Here is a 19,387-nt window from a genome sequence, read left to right as displayed (position 1 = left end):
TATATGTATATGAGCGGTCATGCAAAGGAAAAACTTGACGAAATTTCCACTTACCGCCTTTACTGTGGCTTTTATGAAATCCTTTTTATCTGTTAAATCGAAATCAGGATATTTTGCATACACTTGCTTGCACACCGTTTTCATGGTGATCTCTTCGAGATTGGCTTTATCTAAGATTTCCTTAACATAATTGCGTATTTGTTCGTCCTGAAAAATATAAGTAAAATTTTAACATTAAATTGAATAAATATTTAAACGAATAAATTCGCGGTCGACATACCGTGGGGAATGTCGCCTTGCCCTTTTTGTTTAGCGGCTCATCCTCATCATCGGATTCTTCCTCTTCCTCCTTTTTGCTTACTTTTTTCGGCCGGCCAGCGGCTGCCAAAAAGGAAKTTTTTTTTAAATAAATGAGTTATTAATAAATAATATATTAATAATCTTACGTTTAGCTGGCGCTTTAGCTTTGTTATTTGCTTTAGCATTTTTCACAGGCGTTGAGGGCTTTTTGAATTTCTTTGACTCCTCTTCATCCTATTGTAGACAAAGGAAACATTATTAATATTAAAAAATTCTATAAAATAAACATCACCAAACAATAAATAAGGTTTCTTACCTCACTCTGGTCGCTTCCAAAGTCGGACATCTCCTCCTCTTCCTCTTCATCCTCAGACATTTCATCTTCACTTTCGGAGTCTTTGCGTTTGCGCGATTTGGTTGGTTTCGCGCCACGACCACGTGTACCTCGTTTATTTGTGGCGGCGGCAGCAGCAGAAGGTCGACCACGTTTACCAGGTGTAGCGCGTTTACGTTTCGGCACCTGCAAGCATAGAAAAAAATGCAAATTTATGACCATATGAAAAAAACGTTCACGACGCTTACATCACTATCAGCATCGGAGAGATCAAATTCTTCTTCCTCGGAATCGGAATTCTTTTTCCAACTTTTACGTGCTGGYCGTCCACCCCGTCCACCGCGTGCTAATGCCTTTCGACCACCACCACGAGCACCATCCGAATCAGAATTACCACCCGATGGATTATACTGCAAATATAATTTGAAAGTAAAAGTTACTAATACATATGTACGAAAGAGGAATAATGAACATACATCTGAACCCGACTCGGAGTCATCGTGACGCTTTCGTTTGGCCGGCGCGGTATTACGTTCACTTTCATCTGAGCTGGAGAAATCAACATAGGCAGACATTTCTGCAAAATAAGTAAAATTTATTAATGCATTAATTTATATTCATTAATTTTATGTTATAACATTTACTTTTTCCAGCAGTTGCACGTCTGGGGCGGCCGCTTGTTGAATTTCGTGCAGGTGCCCGACTGGTTGGTTTACGTTTACGTTCCTCTTCAGCGCTCTCCTCCTCCTCTTCCTCTTCTACTGGCTGATGAATTCGGAAATGAATAAATATGTGAATTTATAAATAAATAAATAAAAACAATAAATAAACTTTCTTGCAAGACAAACCTCCTCATCCTCTTCCATATCTTCTTCCTCCTCTTCAGCCGCTTCATCTACACAGAGCGACTCATCCGGTTCCATAAGGAATTTGAGCACACGATTTGCAATTTCATCTTTTGTGCCTAATTTTTTTTTTTTTTTAAATTCAATATTAAATTTTTTTCCACTTAAAAATTTTTAATTTTAATGTTTTACCTTTGCGGTCCAACGCAAGAATATCACAAATACTCTTAAGTGCCTTCGCGTCGGTTTTCTTAATGGCTTCCAATTTTTTTTTATATTCACTAGAGTCCTTCTCAAACTCGAAACCGGCAAATGAGCGTAAATTCTTTTTAACAACATTATTTTTACCTACAGACTTGAAGCAGAGCTGAAAGAAATAAAATAATAGCGTTTATAATAATAATAACATAAAAAATTACACTGAGACGGTAAAAAGCTATGGCATTTTCTTTCTCAAACATATTAAACATTCATATACATACCTCATGCAACGTTTGCAGGCCATCAACCCGTGTCTTATTAATATTATCATTGATTCTATCAATTTCGGCTAAAGCCACTACACTCTCATCATCCTCATCGACTTGCTGGTTTTCATTCTCCACTTCGTCAGATTTCTCTGCTTTATTTTTTTCAGCTTTTTTGTCGTTCTTTTCTTTACCCTGTTCCTTGGCTGGCTTCTTTTTATCACCAGCGCCCGCTGTGGCGGCGCCGCCTGCAGTAGCTGTTACTGTGCCATTCTTCTCTTTACCTTCAGTCTTCTTTTCATCTACCTCTGTCGGATCATTATCCTCTTTGGAGTCGTTAGCCTCCTTGGCATCGCMGAGTTTGTCCTTTTGAGCTGACTTTTTATCATCACCTGAATCGGCGGTGGGTTTATCGTCAGATTTATTTTCTGTAAGAAGTAATATTATGTAATACTATGTAATGTAATATTATGTAATGTTACGCAAGTAATTGAAACGTAATAGGAGTGAATAATAATACTAAAATCATTTCACAATAAAAGGTATTACAGCCAGTATTGCAAATATTGCATTAAAAATAATATACGAGGTGTGTTCAAAAAGTAACGCGAATTTTGAATTTTCGCGGGTTACGTATATTCGAATTTCGAATTTTTTGTGGCGTTATGTTGGTACTCATGTCTCTCACTAATGCCGACAAGCTCGGCCATTTTGAATGTTCATTTAATTGTTGACAGCTGCTTTGCTTGCACGTGTTTTGGATCGTCTTCGATTTTTACCTATTAAAAAAAATGGATCAAAGAACCTGWATCAAATTTTGTGTGAAAAACAAAATTAAGTGCGCGGATGCATTCCGAATGTTGACTGTGRCATACGGAGAAGCTACCTTGGACCGAAGCAACGTTTATCGGTGGTACAAAATGTTCTCAGAAGGCCGAGAAGATGTGATCCTGCTCACACATCGTTGCTTGTACGCGACTTTTTGGCCAAAAACAACACACTGGCCCCCTGTGACTTTTTCTTGTTCCCTAAACTGAAGTGGCCCAAGAAATAACGACGTTACGCTTCTCTTGACGAGATAAAGACGGCATCGAAGGAGGAGCTGAAGAAGATAAAACAAAATTATTTTTTTAAGTGCTTCGAAGATTGGAAAAACCTATGGCACAAGTGTATAATACCTCTTGGGGATTAAGTTGAAGGGGACAAAATAGATWTTCATGAATAAATAAATAATTTTTGAAAATATACAAAAAATACTTTTTGAACACACCTCGTAATATTATTAATTATAAATAATTTTTGAAAATGTAATAAATATCTATATTTTGTGATTAAAAGTAAAAATTTTAARTCCCTAATATTAATAAAATTAAAATTTTGAGTTTTTAATATAAAACATCTTAAAAGCCGTTTTTATAATACCAAAAGGAAGATTTAATTTTTAATTATTTTTGTATTAAAAAATTAGGAACCGTGATTACCGTATAACTTAATATTCTAATGGAATTAAAAAAAGTAATTGTTTTCACCCTTGGAAAGTCTAACGGTCACACATAACGCGACGAGATAAACTATGAAATATAGAATATTTATTGTACCTTGGACATTACTACACAAAACCATATTTGACAGGGTTAAGCATGAACAAATCCAAGGGTAGATTAACGACGAAATATGGACACTGGACAGTGGAGAAGGAAGCAATGCTAATGATATAATTTTAATCATATCGCCACTATATCACACATCCACACGACACAAGAAACCAAAGTAGTTTATTTAGAAAGTGCAAAGCAAGGAAGAAAAACACAAATTCATTTTTCTTTTGACTTCCTCAACCCAAACACTTCCACGAAGAGAAGTCACCCGAATGCTTTGGCTCGGTTTCGAACATACGGCTAACAAGAAAGCGCGCCAATTTATACATTTTAAATACAACACGTTAGCGTGATGCGCTATGCAACGTCGGCAAAATTTGCCGGTTATAGCACACTGCTTGTTTTCGTGCTGTTGCTCTACTTCCATTCAATATCAACGCATATGTTTCGCCGCACAGCGGGGGGCAATCGACCGAGAAGAATACGTAGCAAAACAACAAACCCAAAAAAATGCAACAACTCGTCAAATGAATGAAAATTCATCCAATATGCCAAAAATTCATTTTGCCAGCAACTCAAATTCTGTGCTCTGTTATTTCACACTTTCGCATTATCTGCAGTTAACCGCTTATCAATAGCAATAATTCTATTTAAATTTAACAGGTTTTTAGCAAACAATAAAAAATATGTTAAAATAAAGTGATATTATGAATAAAATTAAATTAGACTAGCAAAGGTTAAGTTTGAATCGCTCACCTGCTTCGGCTTCCGATTTTGGTTTCTTATCGTCATTCTCTGTTGCTGTAGTCACCTTATCTGCTTTCTTATCGTTAGCTTCGTCATCAGCACCTGTACTGTTTTTCTTCTCTGCCGCAGCAGCAGGTTCTGGACTTTCTGTACCACTGACGGCTACGTCTTTCTTATCGTTCTCTGGCGCTTTCTCCGCTGTTGATGCTGCAGTATCGCCTGCGGCTTTTGTCTCCTCTGTTTTGTTCTCGCTTTCCTTTAAGCAAAATCGGATTAGAATTTAGAATATTAAAAAATAATTACTTGAGCATACAATAAAAAGAAAGATATTAAGTCATTATACAGAAAAACCCATTGACATGAATTTTGGAGGTTACGGAAAGTTTTTAAGCACACTAGAAATTGTATAGGTATTTTAACATTAAACGGCTTTTCTAGAGCTGTACTTTTACACATATGGTGTTCGTATAAATAATTGAAAGGTTAATACTTTGCACTTATTTATAATTGTCGGTGAATTGTTAACGTGACAAGAAAATCATAGGTTTTGTTTAGAAAAAAACGTAATCTTGAGCTACACCGAAGCTATATTAAATCTCAATAGCGATCGGTCATTTTGGATGGCAACTTTATCCCCTAGTGTCCCATTGAAAATGTGTTCGGAGATTGTTGCGTTGCATTGCCTTGTACGTTAACTCATGCTGACAAACATAGATAACCTCACAAAAGTAGTCATCCCCAAAACGTCAAATTTATAACGTGACTTATATGCATATATGTACATACAGGTATGGTCAAATATTAAATCAATTCTATTTAAGTAAAAGATTAGTTAAATTCTTTGTGATGTTTGGTACTTTTTAATCTTTCGCTCTCAAACACTTAAATAACATACTACTCTGTTGGAGATATAAAAATTATGTTGGAATAAGGACAAATTGAGTCTTGTATGACACTCGGGGTTGGGATTCAGAATATCATCCYCGGATTTCGGAAATAAAATGGGTATCACTGCAAAAGTGACGTTCTCCAGATCACGAAMATATATATATATAAACTAAAGATTTTTGGTGTTTTCCATTTATGTATWTGGGGTCAAAAGTTTTTGCTTATTTTCTTTTGTTGCCAACTAGGCAGATATGGCATACTAGCAAATGCAACCCTATTCTTKTTGTGCAAATACAGTGAATTTAACTAAMACAAAATAATTAAAATAAAGCTTTATTTGTAATAAATATTAAAAAAATTAATATACAAAAACGTTATAGTGAAGTGTTACTAAGKGAAARGTGCATAATATAAGTGAARAAGTTATTCACAATATACAGTTTATCAATTTAAAAGTTGTAAATTTTTTAACTTTAAATGCAAATATCTTTAAARCTATAAGTCAGCGGCAACTATATATAAATATTTTCGTGATCTGGAGAATGTCACCTTTCCAGTGATACCCGATTKTATCCCCGAAATCCGGATGCTATTCTAAATTTTACCCGAACCTATTTTTATGAAATATGCAATATTTGTTATGAGGTCAAACATATTCACTTATATAAGATAAGCTAAACATTTTTTTTTCAATTTAATATTTGTTTCACATTTGCATCTAGTAGAAATATACTATATGGATTAAAGCGTTCAATAGCTGTATTTTAACCTGACCTATCCTATTGCTTTGTCCTTAACTTAAGCTCATGTTCCAACACTTTGTGGCAGTAATGTATGTATAGTGTTATATACTTATATTTGCTAGTAAATGACACTTGTCGAGCACTTGAAAATAGGTTAACGGTTGCCTTCTCAAACAATTCACCCCCACCAAGTCTGCCATCGGGATAACAATCTCAAATCCGCATTACAAAAATGCTCGGCAATTGTAAATACATTCATCCATGTAACTGGTATACACATATGAAAATATATACTTTTTCGCCTTTGTTTTTCTCCGGCATTCGTTTAAATTCTGCCTTTGCCAAACGCGCCAACAACGAATTTGTGTCATAAATGAATGAATGAATATTCGCTTCAGCTTGATATACGAACATTAAGGCGAATTTAAATAAAATGCAAAATTTCCATTTAGATGAATTCGCTGGCGTATCAACGAAAAGGCCATTCAAAAGGCGGCAAGCGAGGAAAGCCCATATAAAATGTGTAGTAGGTGAAAATGAACCGACGCCATGTTTATACACCACCACGACACGGCACAGCAAATATACGACGCAGCGCAGCGCGGCGCAACGAAACAGCAAAACGACGTTCATTGAAAAAAAATTAAGATGAAACGATGAAAGCGAAAAATCCAACGAATGTGTCGCGCTTTAAACTTTTTCATTTCACTTTAAGATGTAAAACACTTTAAATTTATGAACACTTTTATAGTGGTACAAAACTTTCAACATAAATTGATATTTTGGAATACTTTTTATGAATTTACATACCATATTTACTATGTTTTTTGCCCGAAAAAATCTTTCTCGCCGTTTCCCTGGCACGAAATTCACTTATGGAAAATACACTCAACTATTTTATTAATTCCTCTTCGCCATAAGCTTCTTCTTCTTAACTACGCAGGGTTGATATTTTTGGTATCAATATATGTATGTATGTACATAATCGGATTTATTAAAAATTTACTAAAATCGATCGGATTATGTGAAATAATCACAGCTTTTCTAGCGCTTATATTATTTACGAAAAGTTTTGGACTTATAACATACAAACTTTTAGTTTTCTTTTCAAACTTGAAACTATTAAGACTATTATATTAATACATTTCATAACATACGATACAAAAAGGACATTGTTTTTTTCATACTTGCAAGTGCCGATAACTTTATCCATATTTTGAGTACATATCAAATATCGGCTTATCGGCTTATCGCTTTGGACCATTGGTAAATAACTGCGCGCCAACGAAATCTGCATTTATTGATAGCAACTTTCTATGTAATATAGTTCTGCATTTATTTCATTTATCCTGAACGAATTATAAAAGCACACGATGGGAATTTTGGGATTAGCGAAATTGATAGCAGATATTGCACCGTCCGCAATAAGGGAAAATGAAATCAAAAACTACTTTGGTAAGTTGAATTTGTTGCAAGGTATGATATTTGTTTGGCATTAATTTAATGTTTCTAGGACGTAAAGTGGCTATTGATGCATCGATGTGTCTCTATCAGTTTCTAATTGCCGTTCGTTCTGATGGCGCGCAACTAACAACAGTGGATGGCGAACCTACTTCACATTTAATGGGTATGTTTTATCGAACTATACGCATGTTGGAGCACGGCATTAAGCCGGTATATGTGTTTGACGGTAAGCCACCAGATCTAAAATCTGGTGAATTGGCTAAACGTGCTGAGCGCCGTGAAGAAGCACAAAAGGCCTTGGAGAAAGCCGAAGAAGCTGGCAATGCAGAAGAGGTGGAAAAATTCAATCGCCGTTTGGTGCGTGTAACTAAAGAGCATGCGCGTGAAGCGCAGGAATTGCTTAAATTAATGGGTGTGCCATATGTAGAGGCACCCTGTGAGGCAGAAGCGCAATGTGCGGCACTAGTAAAGGCGGGCAAAGTGTATGGCACCGCTACCGAGGATATGGATGCACTTACTTTTGGCTCAAGTGTGCTGTTGCGTCATTTGACTTTTAGCGAGGCGCGAAAGATGCCAGTTAAAGAGTTTAGTTATGATAAAGTGCTGCAAGGTTTTGAATTAACCAGCACTGAGGTAGGTACTCTAAAAAAGTCGATTCGTGCTTATAAAATTTGTGTTTCTTTTTAGTTTATAGATCTTTGCATACTATTGGGTTGTGATTACTGCGAAGGTATAAAAGGTATTGGACCAAAGCGTGCAATTGAATTAATTAATACTTATCGTGATATTGAGACAATACTCAAAAATATTGATCAAAAGAAATACACTGTAGCAGAAGATTGGAATTATCAAGTTGCGCGTGAGCTTTTTATAAAACCCGAAGTAACAGATCCTCTGTCTATTGAGGTAATGTGTATATTTAARAATATTTGAAATTTTGTATTAATTTGTCTTTTCTACTCTAGCTCAAATGGACAGAACCGGATGAGGAAGGTTTGGTAAAATTTCTCTGTGGCGATCGACAATTCAATGAGGATCGTGTGCGCGCGGGCGCAAAGAAAATACAAAAATCAAAGAATACCCAAACCCAAGGGCGTTTAGACAGTTTTTTTAAGGTAATTTAATAAATTCTATTTTAAAAATTTCATATTAAAAAGTACAAATTTCTATGCCTTTACCCTAAGACTATACCGTCCGCGAATAAACCCACACCTAAGCGTAAAACAGAGGATGATAAAAAGACTGCTAAGAAAGCAAAGACAGGAGGCGCTACACGTGGCAGACGCCCCAAGTAAGAGTGTTGTTGAAATTGTAGTGAGTTGAATTTAAAAATTGGCTATAAATAGCGAATAAGCGTGTTTAGTAATTTAAGCATATTTTTGAGAACATCGGCGTTTCATGTTAAAATTAAAACAACATTGTTAAAATTCATCATATATGTAGTCTAATATTTTTATTTGTTTACTAATTAGWAATAACATCCAATGAAATTGTCGCAAATAGATTTTATTAATTATAATATTTTAAAACTTACTTCTTAATTATTTGATATTATTACAACAATATTTTACAATTAAGTCTGGATATTTTGTGTCGACGTAGAAAACTGCTTACAGCTACAAGTAGGGCTACGACTTAAATTACATATGTTACGTAAAGAATGGAATAAAATAAAATTGGACGCCAATTATGAAAACGTGTACTTCTACAACAAATACTGTTTGGCTAGTGCGCGTAGGAATCGTGTTTTCCGTATTGCCGCCGCTTCACGTTTGATTTCGTCATTGTTGTTCGCATTCAATTCTAGTGAGCCCATAATAGCGATCTAAGCAGGAAAATAAAATTTAATATACATATAAATCCAAAGTTTCTAAATAAGTTTCAAATTGTCAACAAACCTACCGCCTCTAACTTTCGGCTGTGCTCTCCCTTTCGTGCATGTAAATTTATTATAAATTCCAATAACGTCGTATCCCAAATGCAATTATAATACGCATCCATTGCATCGGTGAAATTCGAAGATTTCTCGGTAAGTTTTTTGAATACAATGCCGTAATCGATTTCTTCCAGGAACTGCAAAACATTTTGAATAAATAAACATTTTGCWAATATACTACAAACACAAAATTTACCTGGCACAACACAGTGGCTTGCATGTGRCAGCCTAAATTCGATGAGCAACGAATCATTTTATGTATTACATAATCATCTGCTACGTTGCGTTGCAATGGGAAAGTACAGTAATCGGTGCCAGTGATGAGCGCATTGACATAGCAACGCATTGCCGCTTCATTATTACCAATAGCTGTACAGTAAAARTAATAATATAATAAATATTACAAATATATGAATAAATACAGGAAAATAATGGAGCAGCAAAAATAGCATACCTAGTTCCAAATCACCTTTCGTTTTCAACCATGTAATAGTTTGCGGATAATATTTCAACGCTTCTGTCAACAGCCAATGCAAGGTCTCACACACTATACGCACGCTATACGCCAAGGGACTGCAAGAGCGAAATTAATTTAAATATTTATTTATTGCATTAATAAAACCACACCACACCTACCTGGGTATGCCAGCGGGCCACAAATGCATATATTCACCACTCAAATCATGATTTGTATCGTCTCTAAGTATGTTTTGTATTTTTCCRAGGCATGATATGGCCAATGAGAAGATCAGCTGATGGCGTATGCGTTTCAGAAACGGTTGCAGGCCAGTTGAAACAGCTAGGGACGGCGAATTTCGTGAACTGCCGCCACCAGTGCCGCCGCTGCCACCACCAGGCCCACCGCTACGCTTCGTGGTATTCACAAACATTTGCAATACCAAATCGAATGCATCGCGACACACCTTCTTAGATCCCTTCATCTTCTCCATGTCAAGTACGGTGGCAGCAAAGGCAATTGGCAATTCGAGTTGGGCCAAACGCTTGTCTAAGAACATTAGTGTATTCCAATCGCCTAGATTGAGCAGCATGATAGCGCAGCTTTCGATTATCTGTGACGAGAGAGTTGATATTTTTAAGTTTTAGCTAAGTTTCAAACGAATAGGCTTCCCATTAAAAATTAAAAAAAAAATCTTAATTCTTCTCAAATGAGATTTGTATACAAGAATAGGATTTTGATTGATTAATTTGTATGGCCGCTATATGCCTTAGTGGTCCGAACAGAACTACTTCTTCGGGGATTGTATCGTTGCTTTAGAGAATAAACCATGACAAATATATGCAGATATCTCGTCAAATAACAAAGTGTTCCATACAACGATGTGCGGCGGATATGTGTAAAATTTCAGATCGAAATTTTTGAAATTTTAAAATTTTCAGATCGATATCTCGAAAACGCGAACTAGTCCAGCGTATATACAGACAGACGGAACAAATCGATTCAGCTCGTCATCCGTTCYCACGACAGTCGGATCTACGGAAACCGGAACGGACCCGGATTTTTATCCGGCCAAGGACTGTCAACTCGGCAGAACTCTGCCGTTACAACAACAACAACATTCAGCTCGTCATGTTGATCATTTATATATGCATTTCGTAAGGTTTGCGAAGTACTTGGCAAACTTAATACAACATGTTTAGAGTATAAACATAAGCCAATTACTTGTTACATTACAACAGTGAGTCCAATTAATTTTAAAGTGGTTCATATATAGGAGATAAAAYAATTTTTCACACTTAAGTCACACGGCTGCTTACCTCTATGCGGGGTATAATGTTGTCGTTGCTTTGYAGTGAAGCCAAGCATAGTTTGCAGCGGTTACCCAGTGACTGCAGATCCAAAGTTTTCCGATTCCACTCTTCCAGGCACTGTGTAATTTGTATGAACAAAATCTCCCAGTTCACCAGCTTGCCAAGCTTTGAAACAACTGTGGTATTTGAAAGCTCTTGACGTTGTGTCTCCGATTTAAGTACGCTTAGCATMGATACCGCACCGATGTAGTCCTAAGGGTAATTTAAAAAATGCTTATTGCAATACAAAGTACGTTGAAAAAAAAACGTACACTTTTAGCAGTCATTTCCCGCGCCTTGCCCAATAAAACATAAGCAAAGTCTTGCAGAAATCCTCTTTGCATAGGCATGAGCAACGATTTAATCGGTGTTGCAATCTCCCAACTTGGATTTACTGTCCACAGTGGCGTAGCTGGATTGGTAGCAGCCAACTTTACTAGAAGTTTACGCACAGTATTCGCATTTGTGCATGAGATTAGTTGACGTTCGAGTGAGCCGACCTCAATCCGTATTACTAAAAATGCGAATTTAAATAATTATTAATTAACAAATTATTATTACTGTATTTTTAGGAAATTTAGAACCTACTTTTCGAATTGAATTTCCATTCACTGAGCGTTGCAAGTGTCGGCACAGAGAGCTCCTCATCGGCTGTTTGTCGTTCTAGATCAAGCAATTCGGTGGCTGAGAAGAGTTGTATGTTTTGSAAGTGTTGTAGAAATTGTTTGCCAATATTTTCTTTCAATATGCTGTCTATGAGAAAGCTTTTGATTGCGTTTCGTTCGCCAAGGGTACATTGCGGCAGCACATTACTTATTGCCTGTACAATACATGGGAATTTTATTAATGTATATTAATCAATTAATAATAATATTTACTCACCTCTACAATCGCAACGAAGCAATTCATATGTCTGTATTTTTCAAAATAATCCACGCTTGTAAAAATATTTCCCTCCTCAAAAATGCTGCGTACTAAATTCAATGCTGCTACTTGCATTTCGAGTGAACGCGACTCCTTAAGTGTACCCTGTGAAATGGCGCCCTCAATGTCGAGTTCGAGTATACGTCGGCTTACAAGGGGTATTTCACGTATATGATTATCCTCTTGTAGGATTTCAATGATGTCCTGGTAGTAGTAATAATAAACAATTATACTAATTTTTAAATAGAATTTTTAAATTACTTTATACTGTTTCAATGACGAGGCATTAAAGCGCTCTGTTAAAGTGGTACGTTGTTCGCTACAGCCGCAAGCCAGTAGATAACCTTCCAGCTCTTCATCGTTCACGTGGCAAAAGAGATAACCAGCCGATGTGCGTTTAGCAGATTCGATTACATAGTCGGCTTTCATTTCCTTCAAATTGCGCCGACACTCATTTACAGCTTCGCGTGCTTGTCGGTATTGTTTAGTATACAAGTAGAAATTAACCAAATCGAAGTAGATTTGTGCACGTAACTCGGCTAAAGAAATTTTTTGCATATTTTCGAAATTTTGCCGCATACTTTCTGTGTCTGCGTGCAATGTTACAAATGTGTCGAAAGTGAAGACATAAAACGGTTCTGTGGACTTGCAAAGCTCCTGYAGATATTCTACGCTATTTTGTGGTGGTATATCAGGAGCAAAAAATTGATGCATCGGYTCCATTGGCACAAACCTACCAAATAAAATATTACACAACAAAACCATTATATTTGTTTATTTACGTACATATTAGCCATTGAAGGACGCGCTGCTTTCATCGCAATATCTTTTAGAATTTGTAAACGTAACACCCAACGGTGGTAGAAAGTTAGCGCAAAGCGCGCAGCATGTTCATGCCCGTCAGACGCTGTAAACCAACATTAAAAAATATTATTTATATTTGCGTTATGCTCTAATTTTCAGAACTTACAAATTTTCGCCTGGAAATCCTGCTGCAAAGGTATACTAACCAACTTGCCAAAGCAAATCGTGCACAAATCACGCAACAAAAACAATTGCTTTGGTATTGGCAAACTCTTTTCCAATACATCTGAAATTTTAAAAAAAGTTCAAATGTAATACAATTTCATATGCTTTACACTCTTACCGAGATTCCACTTTAGCCATGTTGCTACTTTGAGTGTTAAAATCTTCAAAGCAATTTGTTTACGTGGTATACGTAGGCCGTCCATGTTCATYATACCAGCACCACTATTTACGCCTGCGCCTGGCGTTACCGGTATGCTTCCCGGCATATTTTCTGTGTCTGGCGAAGTTAAATCATACTGCGTAGGGATCATTACATCCGGTGTAACAGATATGAATTGTGTCATTAGTTCCAATGCGCTGGGATCTAAAATAATAATTATCTTTTTCTATTTCCAATTCAGAGCGTTTTCTATTTACCTGGATTAGGCTTTTGCAGGTGTTTGTTAATTAGTTGTGGATCGAGTAGGAATTCAAACCAAAGTACAGTTTCAGAGTCAAGCGGCACCGCTTTTGGACGCAAAGGATCGTCCATTTTTTTATTCAAAGAATTTGTTGCACTTTTATCAACGCTCATTTATAAATTTAAATAAAATTAACATCATATAAATGAATGCAAGTCGCTAAAAAACAGCTGTTGCTATGAAAAGTGACAAATGAAATCAGCTGGCAACAGTGTTGCAAAGAAAAACCAAAAGTTAATATGCAGGGCGTTCYCAATGCCGTTAGTATTAAATAGTTTCCGAGTGATTTTATGCTCAAAAGAATTTAATTAGTTTGATACCTTAAAACTTAAGTTTTTAGAAGCATTTTTTTAATTTGTAAAAAATTTCTTTTACTTAGCATATATGTATATATAAAGGACACTTTAATTTGGTCCTAGTTTTTTAGTGCATGTGTGTCACCCCGCATTCATTGCAACAGTTAGAAATAGCGGCGTCCACAACGAATTCGTAACACGTTAATTTTGAATTAAAATTTTGTAGTTTTTTTCAGTGAAAATTCTGTATAAARGTAGTGAAATTTTAATAATTAAAGCATATAGTGTTGTGTAATATAAAATATATTGGCAGCTTTGTTAATTTGAAAGAAAAATTTGTCGAGTAGCGTAATTTCAATGAAATTACTTATATTTTTGAGCGTGCGGTGACGTGTTGTTGCTGCAAGGAGTTTAAAGCTTTGCAACTTTATTTAGTGAAATTCACTATTATAAAAGTAAGGTAATCTTGTTGTATATATTTTTTTTTATTCCCATACATTTTTCTACAAATACAAATATATAAATGAAATGTATAGGTACGTGTGGCCGATATAATTTTTCGCGTCTTTGTGGGTAGGGTTATAGGTTATATTTGAAGTCTACTTGTATTAGAAACTGGTAAACTAATAAATAAATAAAAAATGTTTGGTGGACTTTATCTTAAAGCTCCCGTTGTCATTATAAAATAAAAATGGTAACAATACTGTGTGCAGTAGGTGTTATGCAGACATTTTTAAATCCTAATTGTGTTATAGCTCGAGTGAACTACTGGAATTGCCACTTTTCGTACTTTAATTCGGKTAGATGCCGGTTTATAACGAACATACATTTGTGATGTTTGATTATATATGTAAATGTGTGTATGTACTTTTAAATTTGATATAATTTCGAAAACTTTCCTTTTACTGCTTCGATGAGGCGTCATAATGAAAAAACTGTATACRTACATATGTACATATGTGAATTGTTCGTACAAATAATTCAATTTATTTGGATTTGGTTATTAATTTGGAATCCAAGCGATCCCTATTCGGAAACATGGATCCAAGGGCCTTAATCCTGCGTCAACAGACTGCATATTTAGCATATCCCGGAACTTATCCCAGTTTGCGTTCCGAGTTGCTTGGCTTCTCCGTTTATACCCTTCATTGTGAGACCAATCCGTTCATAGGCTGGTTGCTCAAGGTGATGTCAAGCACCTCTCTCCTTATTGTGACGTAGGTGGGTTTCCACCCAGGCACAGAGGGTAATGCATGCTCCTTATCAGCTCTTCGCCGCCGTATTTGAATAGCTCGTTCGACAATCCACCGAACCCCGCCGCTTTGTTGTTTTTCAGACGGGTAATTTATATTYGAACTTCTTCATGGTCATGGGTTCACCCTTCAAAGAGTTCCCAAAAAGTGACGAAAATTAATTTTCGATGAACCCCTCAGCGTTACCTGGACAAAGCGATTACCGAACGAAATGTTTTGATTTCAGATGAGCCGAGTTATGAGAGGCATTGTAGCTCAACTTTTTTCCGAGACACTCCAGAGTAATTGCTGCCAATGTCGTATTTTTCAATATTTCTCTTTGAAAATTTAATATAYTATTCTTCAAATGTCTAGTATTATATGACAGGTATAATTGGTCTTAAAAATAGATTTTAACTGTTTCATAAAAAAATTATAAAAATGGGATTTGTTTTACAAGGATTAATCCTACTACCCTTAGAGTTTTTGTATATTAACTAAGAAATTAAGTTTATTTCACTAGTTTTTCAAAGTTTTTACTTTTTTGTTTACAATTTTTCTATGTTGGCTCTTCTCATTCTATARTCTATGACGTGATAAATTTGATCACACCCTTCGGACAACTGAACCAATTGTATTGATCAACTTATTTGAAAGTCAAATTCAAAAAAGTTAATTAAAATGAAAATATCTTTGTTTTTAAGTGGAAATTTTTAAAGTTAGTAAAACTATAATATCCAAAAATATATATTTAGGTGATATTATATTGAATGTGAATGTGCAGTATATTATCGATTAAGAGATAATCCCATGTAAAACGAACGCTTCATATCGTATATCGTTGCTCAAATGTTTATACATATATATATATATATATATTTATATATATGACTCTATTTGCTTTATGTTCTTATAACCTTAAAGGCATTATAGTTTTTAGTTTTTTTGTAATAAAATCTAATTTATTAACTTAAAACTAACAAAGAGCGAAATATTTTTTAGTATGCTTATAAATGCGAGATTTGTTGGATTTTAATTCGTTCATTATTAATTTTGCTTTTATTTGATGACTTGGCTTCATTAAAAATKTTAAGCAGCTAAATATGCGGCACTTTTAAAGGCACAGGTAGTCACGCATACAATTATAGCCTTAGATTTCGAATAAACGTAGGGGTTTCTGGTTGAATTCTTGAATACATACCTACATAAATACTGTATTGATTGTATGCATATACCGACCGCTTCTTTATAAATGTAATTTTTATAGCTAGGTAGTTAGCTGAATTTAATAACAAGCTAACTAGTTCTACTGATTTTCGAATATTTTATTAAGAATTCTTAGTTATGACAAAAAATGTATCTTATAATCGAATGATTCGGTTTTTTTTTAAATTATTTTGATATTTTCCTAAACATTCCATTAATAGTCGTTATTTTTTAACTAATATTTCAAAATCATTAATTCAGATTTTACCAAGAAAAATTTATGCAAGACCAAGAGAAATATTTGCATCTATTTCTGATACTTTTTAAGGTTGAAGCCCAAATTTGGTGAAGATATTTCGTCAAATAAAACAGTTTTCCATAAAAGCATTTATTCCGATCGTTCAGGTATGCCACCTACGTATATATATGCTACATTGATCCGATATGGGCAATTCCGTCAAATTATTTTTTTTTTGGAGAGAATAAGATGTGCACAAAAACTTTGAGCGATATCTCATAAACTAAGGGCCTATATACAGACAGACGGGCAGCCATAAATGGCAAAATCGACTCAGCTCGTCATGCTGGTCATTTATAGTATATACACTGTGACAAAAGTAACCGAATATTGTAAATAAAATGCAAAATATTTAATTATTAATTTATATTTATTTTGTTGATTTCACCAGATGTTACACTTTTCCCAAAGATTTTTTAAGATTTTTCCTGGAAACACTTTTTATAAGCACTTTCTAAGCACTATCTGGTGAATACGGTAGTAGATCGATGATATTCATTGCGTTTTTAGCTTTAAATTCGGTCATGGTGCGTTATCATCGTTTAAAATCCATTCTTCATCTTGATTTTTCGGTTCGTTTTTTTCTCGGCCTCCGAAAAGACCTATTTAAAGTACACTTTTTGAAAAAAATTCAGGTTTATTGGGACGAGTCGAGGAAAGAACACGTTGTTTTATACCCTAATATCCACTAAAATCATTCGTACGGACTCGCGGGAGATAAATGGCCGAGAAGTATTAATGATAGCGGTTTTGATCTCGGACCATTTTGTTATCAAATAAAATGTCCAACAAGTTTGCCATTAATATTTTTTTGTAGCTCTTGTCATTTGTGAGATATATACAAAAAAAAAAAAAACTGCGAATTTCATGGAAAATTCGGGTTTAGAACCCCGTACTACCTCGCTGGTCTGAGCTACGACTTTGTTGCACTGGGTACTTTTGTAGAGTGAGGAATTCAGAGAAATATGCGTTTAAAGTCAAAGCGATGCCATTAATACCTCTGAGCTGTAGAAATTTAAATATAAAAAATCACGATTGTAGTGTAGTTTCMATGGAAAATTTTTACATGCCTTGGTTCAGTTCTTAATGTTAATATTAAGGGCTAAAATTTTCGAAAAAATTTCGAAGGAAATTTCGTGTCGGGACTGAAAAAAATTAATTGTTAAAAAAAAAAACACCCTAATGTACATACTTAAAGAACGATATTCATTGAAAAAATACATCGGCGGGAGTCAGAAAAGCATTGAAAGTTTTTATCCGCTTTCCAACATGTGCAAAGAGTCGACTTTGGACACCAAAATAAAATCGTTGTAGAAACACGGGCACTTTAAAGCTTCGATCAATATAAAATAATTTTAGAAGTGCATTGGAAAACCCTCGGTTTCAAACAAACGCTCTTCTAATTAATATAATATACATCTATTTTTATTATTATTTTTTAATATTTTCTTCTCCAATGATGCCACACTTGGCGACATACTTACAGATTTTCAGATTTGAAATTACTAAAAAGAAGTAAAAACTTAATGCAATCGTTTGGAGCATCAGCGTTTTAAGCTCCGATGRCGTAGCGTTTTAATCTAAAATTTTATTTCATTTGTCATACTTTTCTCCGMATTAATTTAGGTTTGTTGTAAAGTGCCTTTATGCAAATTAGTACACCTGACTTAACGACTATTTATAAGCACGTGTACACACACATACATATAATCATAAATTTAGTTACAAAGTTTGGGTAAAATATTCCAAAGTATCCATAATAGGTCGAAAGATCGCTGCATAAATTTGTTACTTTTTCGTCGCTCGAACCTTTGAAGATTTTRGATAAACAAGACGACATATTCACAGATATTGAATACACATGTACATATATATGTACAYTTATATATATTTATGGAAATAAGTTGTTTGACTAATGGTAATTATTGGGTAATGAAATATGTACATGTAATGAAAGCGCTCTATTCAAGACTGTTTAGAAAAATTATTAAAGAGCGCTTTTTACACTAAAAGCGTGGGTACAAATAAGATTAAAATAATATTATATAAATATTTTTTTTGGAAAAATTAAATAATATAATCTTCTTAAAATAATAATAAATAAATAATTTTCTTTAGCAATAAATGTTATTTTAAATCTTTTCATTATAAGGGGTTAGRCCTGTCTTCGATTTTCAAAAAATAGAAAATTTACAAAATTTATTTTCACATAGTTGTTTTCGTTATAAGGTGTTAAGACACTCTAGGCACTGTTTATGCGGTTATAGCCGAGTTTATAACAGCGTGCTAGTCTTCTTTCTTTTCGTTGTTTGGCACCAATTGAAGATTCCAAGTATAGCCATCTCCTCTCTTGTGGATTGGGTAGTATTGTAGAGCAAGCTTGCGTCTGAGCATATTCTTGCTCGTGCAATGTAACGTCTGCTCAATCGTTATCCATTGGGGAATTGGGCTTACCATATCCTGGAATTATGCTTTCACTAACATTCAGCAGAGTGGAGAAGTGTTCCCTGCATAATTTTAGTATGTTCTGGGAATCAGTCACTCTCTGAGGGTTCTACAAGAACCGCATCTTTTCGTAGAATTTTTGAGCATTTTTACCCATCTCGGCCAGCTTGTCAAGCTCTTCGTACCCACTTTAAAGTTGCCAAGCATAATTTTGTTATCACGACTCCACGATGGTGCTACCGTATCCTCTTGTATTCTACTACTAGATAGCTGGGCCAGCGTCAGTTGGCCTGGGCCACTATCGGTACATGCGCTGTCATAAATGCTTTTTGCTAATTTATAAGTTCGAACACAGGAGTTCTTTT

At 34.9% G+C, this 19,387-nt stretch overlaps 3 protein-coding genes across 3 annotated transcripts in view; 1 reads left to right on the top strand and 2 right to left on the bottom strand.

The window, feature by feature from the left end:
- The window catches only part of LOC108976585 (protein DEK), an 8,274-nt gene extending 1,450 nt beyond the window's left edge, over nt 1–6,824 (bottom strand). Inside the window, exons 1-12 of the mRNA XM_018945795.1 lie at nt 6,733–6,824; nt 4,301–4,547; nt 1,962–2,374; nt 1,672–1,846; nt 1,483–1,598; nt 1,279–1,399; nt 1,111–1,211; nt 883–1,044; nt 617–820; nt 447–534; nt 281–381; nt 55–207 (exon numbers count right to left, since the gene is read on the bottom strand). Of these exons, the coding sequence (XP_018801340.1) occupies nt 55–207; nt 281–381; nt 447–534; nt 617–820; nt 883–1,044; nt 1,111–1,211; nt 1,279–1,399; nt 1,483–1,598; nt 1,672–1,846; nt 1,962–2,374; nt 4,301–4,547; nt 6,733–6,735 (1,884 nt within the window). The 5' untranslated portion in view covers nt 6,736–6,824. The remainder of the gene's footprint in view (nt 1–54; nt 208–280; nt 382–446; nt 535–616; nt 821–882; nt 1,045–1,110; nt 1,212–1,278; nt 1,400–1,482; nt 1,599–1,671; nt 1,847–1,961; nt 2,375–4,300; nt 4,548–6,732) is intronic.
- A 325-nt stretch (nt 6,825–7,149) lies between these two features.
- On the top strand, nt 7,150–9,082 carry LOC108976586 (flap endonuclease 1). The gene is made up of 5 exons (XM_018945796.1): nt 7,150–7,377; nt 7,436–8,019; nt 8,074–8,292; nt 8,352–8,501; nt 8,571–9,082. The coding sequence occupies exons 1-5, from the start codon at nt 7,296–7,298 to the stop codon at nt 8,679–8,681; spliced, it is 1,146 nt and encodes a 381-aa protein (XP_018801341.1). The 5' UTR covers nt 7,150–7,295; the 3' UTR covers nt 8,682–9,082.
- LOC108976584 (integrator complex subunit 8) lies at nt 8,808–13,658 on the bottom strand. Its single transcript, XM_018945794.1, has 14 exons — nt 13,502–13,658; nt 13,203–13,448; nt 13,026–13,145; nt 12,842–12,962; nt 12,317–12,788; nt 12,014–12,259; nt 11,720–11,951; nt 11,404–11,645; nt 11,099–11,344; nt 9,959–10,392; nt 9,777–9,895; nt 9,519–9,691; nt 9,289–9,459; nt 8,808–9,211 (listed from the first exon to the last, which is right to left on the bottom strand). Exons 1-14 carry the CDS (start codon nt 13,656–13,658, stop codon nt 9,092–9,094), a joined length of 3,099 nt encoding a protein of 1,032 aa, XP_018801339.1. The 3' UTR covers nt 8,808–9,091.
- Between the last annotated feature and the right edge of the window lie 5,729 nt (nt 13,659–19,387).

This window comes from Bactrocera latifrons, unplaced genomic scaffold (genome assembly GCF_001853355.1).
Source record: "Bactrocera latifrons isolate USDA-ARS-PBARC rearing strain unplaced genomic scaffold, ASM185335v1 scaffold_786, whole genome shotgun sequence".
In the NCBI taxonomy this organism is placed as follows: Eukaryota; Metazoa; Arthropoda; class Insecta; order Diptera; family Tephritidae; genus Bactrocera; species Bactrocera latifrons.
The sequence above is the reverse complement of the archived record's forward strand: the minus strand, read 5'-3'. Positions and strand labels throughout refer to the sequence as shown.

Coding starts and splice junctions, on each gene's coding strand:
- LOC108976586 (XM_018945796.1), top strand. CDS start 7,296: ATGGGAATTTTGGGATTAGCGAAATTGATAGCAGATATTGCACCGTCC. Junction 8,020..8,073: donor TTGAATTAACCAGCACTGAG/GTAGGTACTCTA, acceptor GTTTCTTTTTAG/TTTATAGATCTTTGCATACT. Junction 8,293..8,351: donor CAGATCCTCTGTCTATTGAG/GTAATGTGTATA, acceptor TTTCTACTCTAG/CTCAAATGGACAGAACCGGA.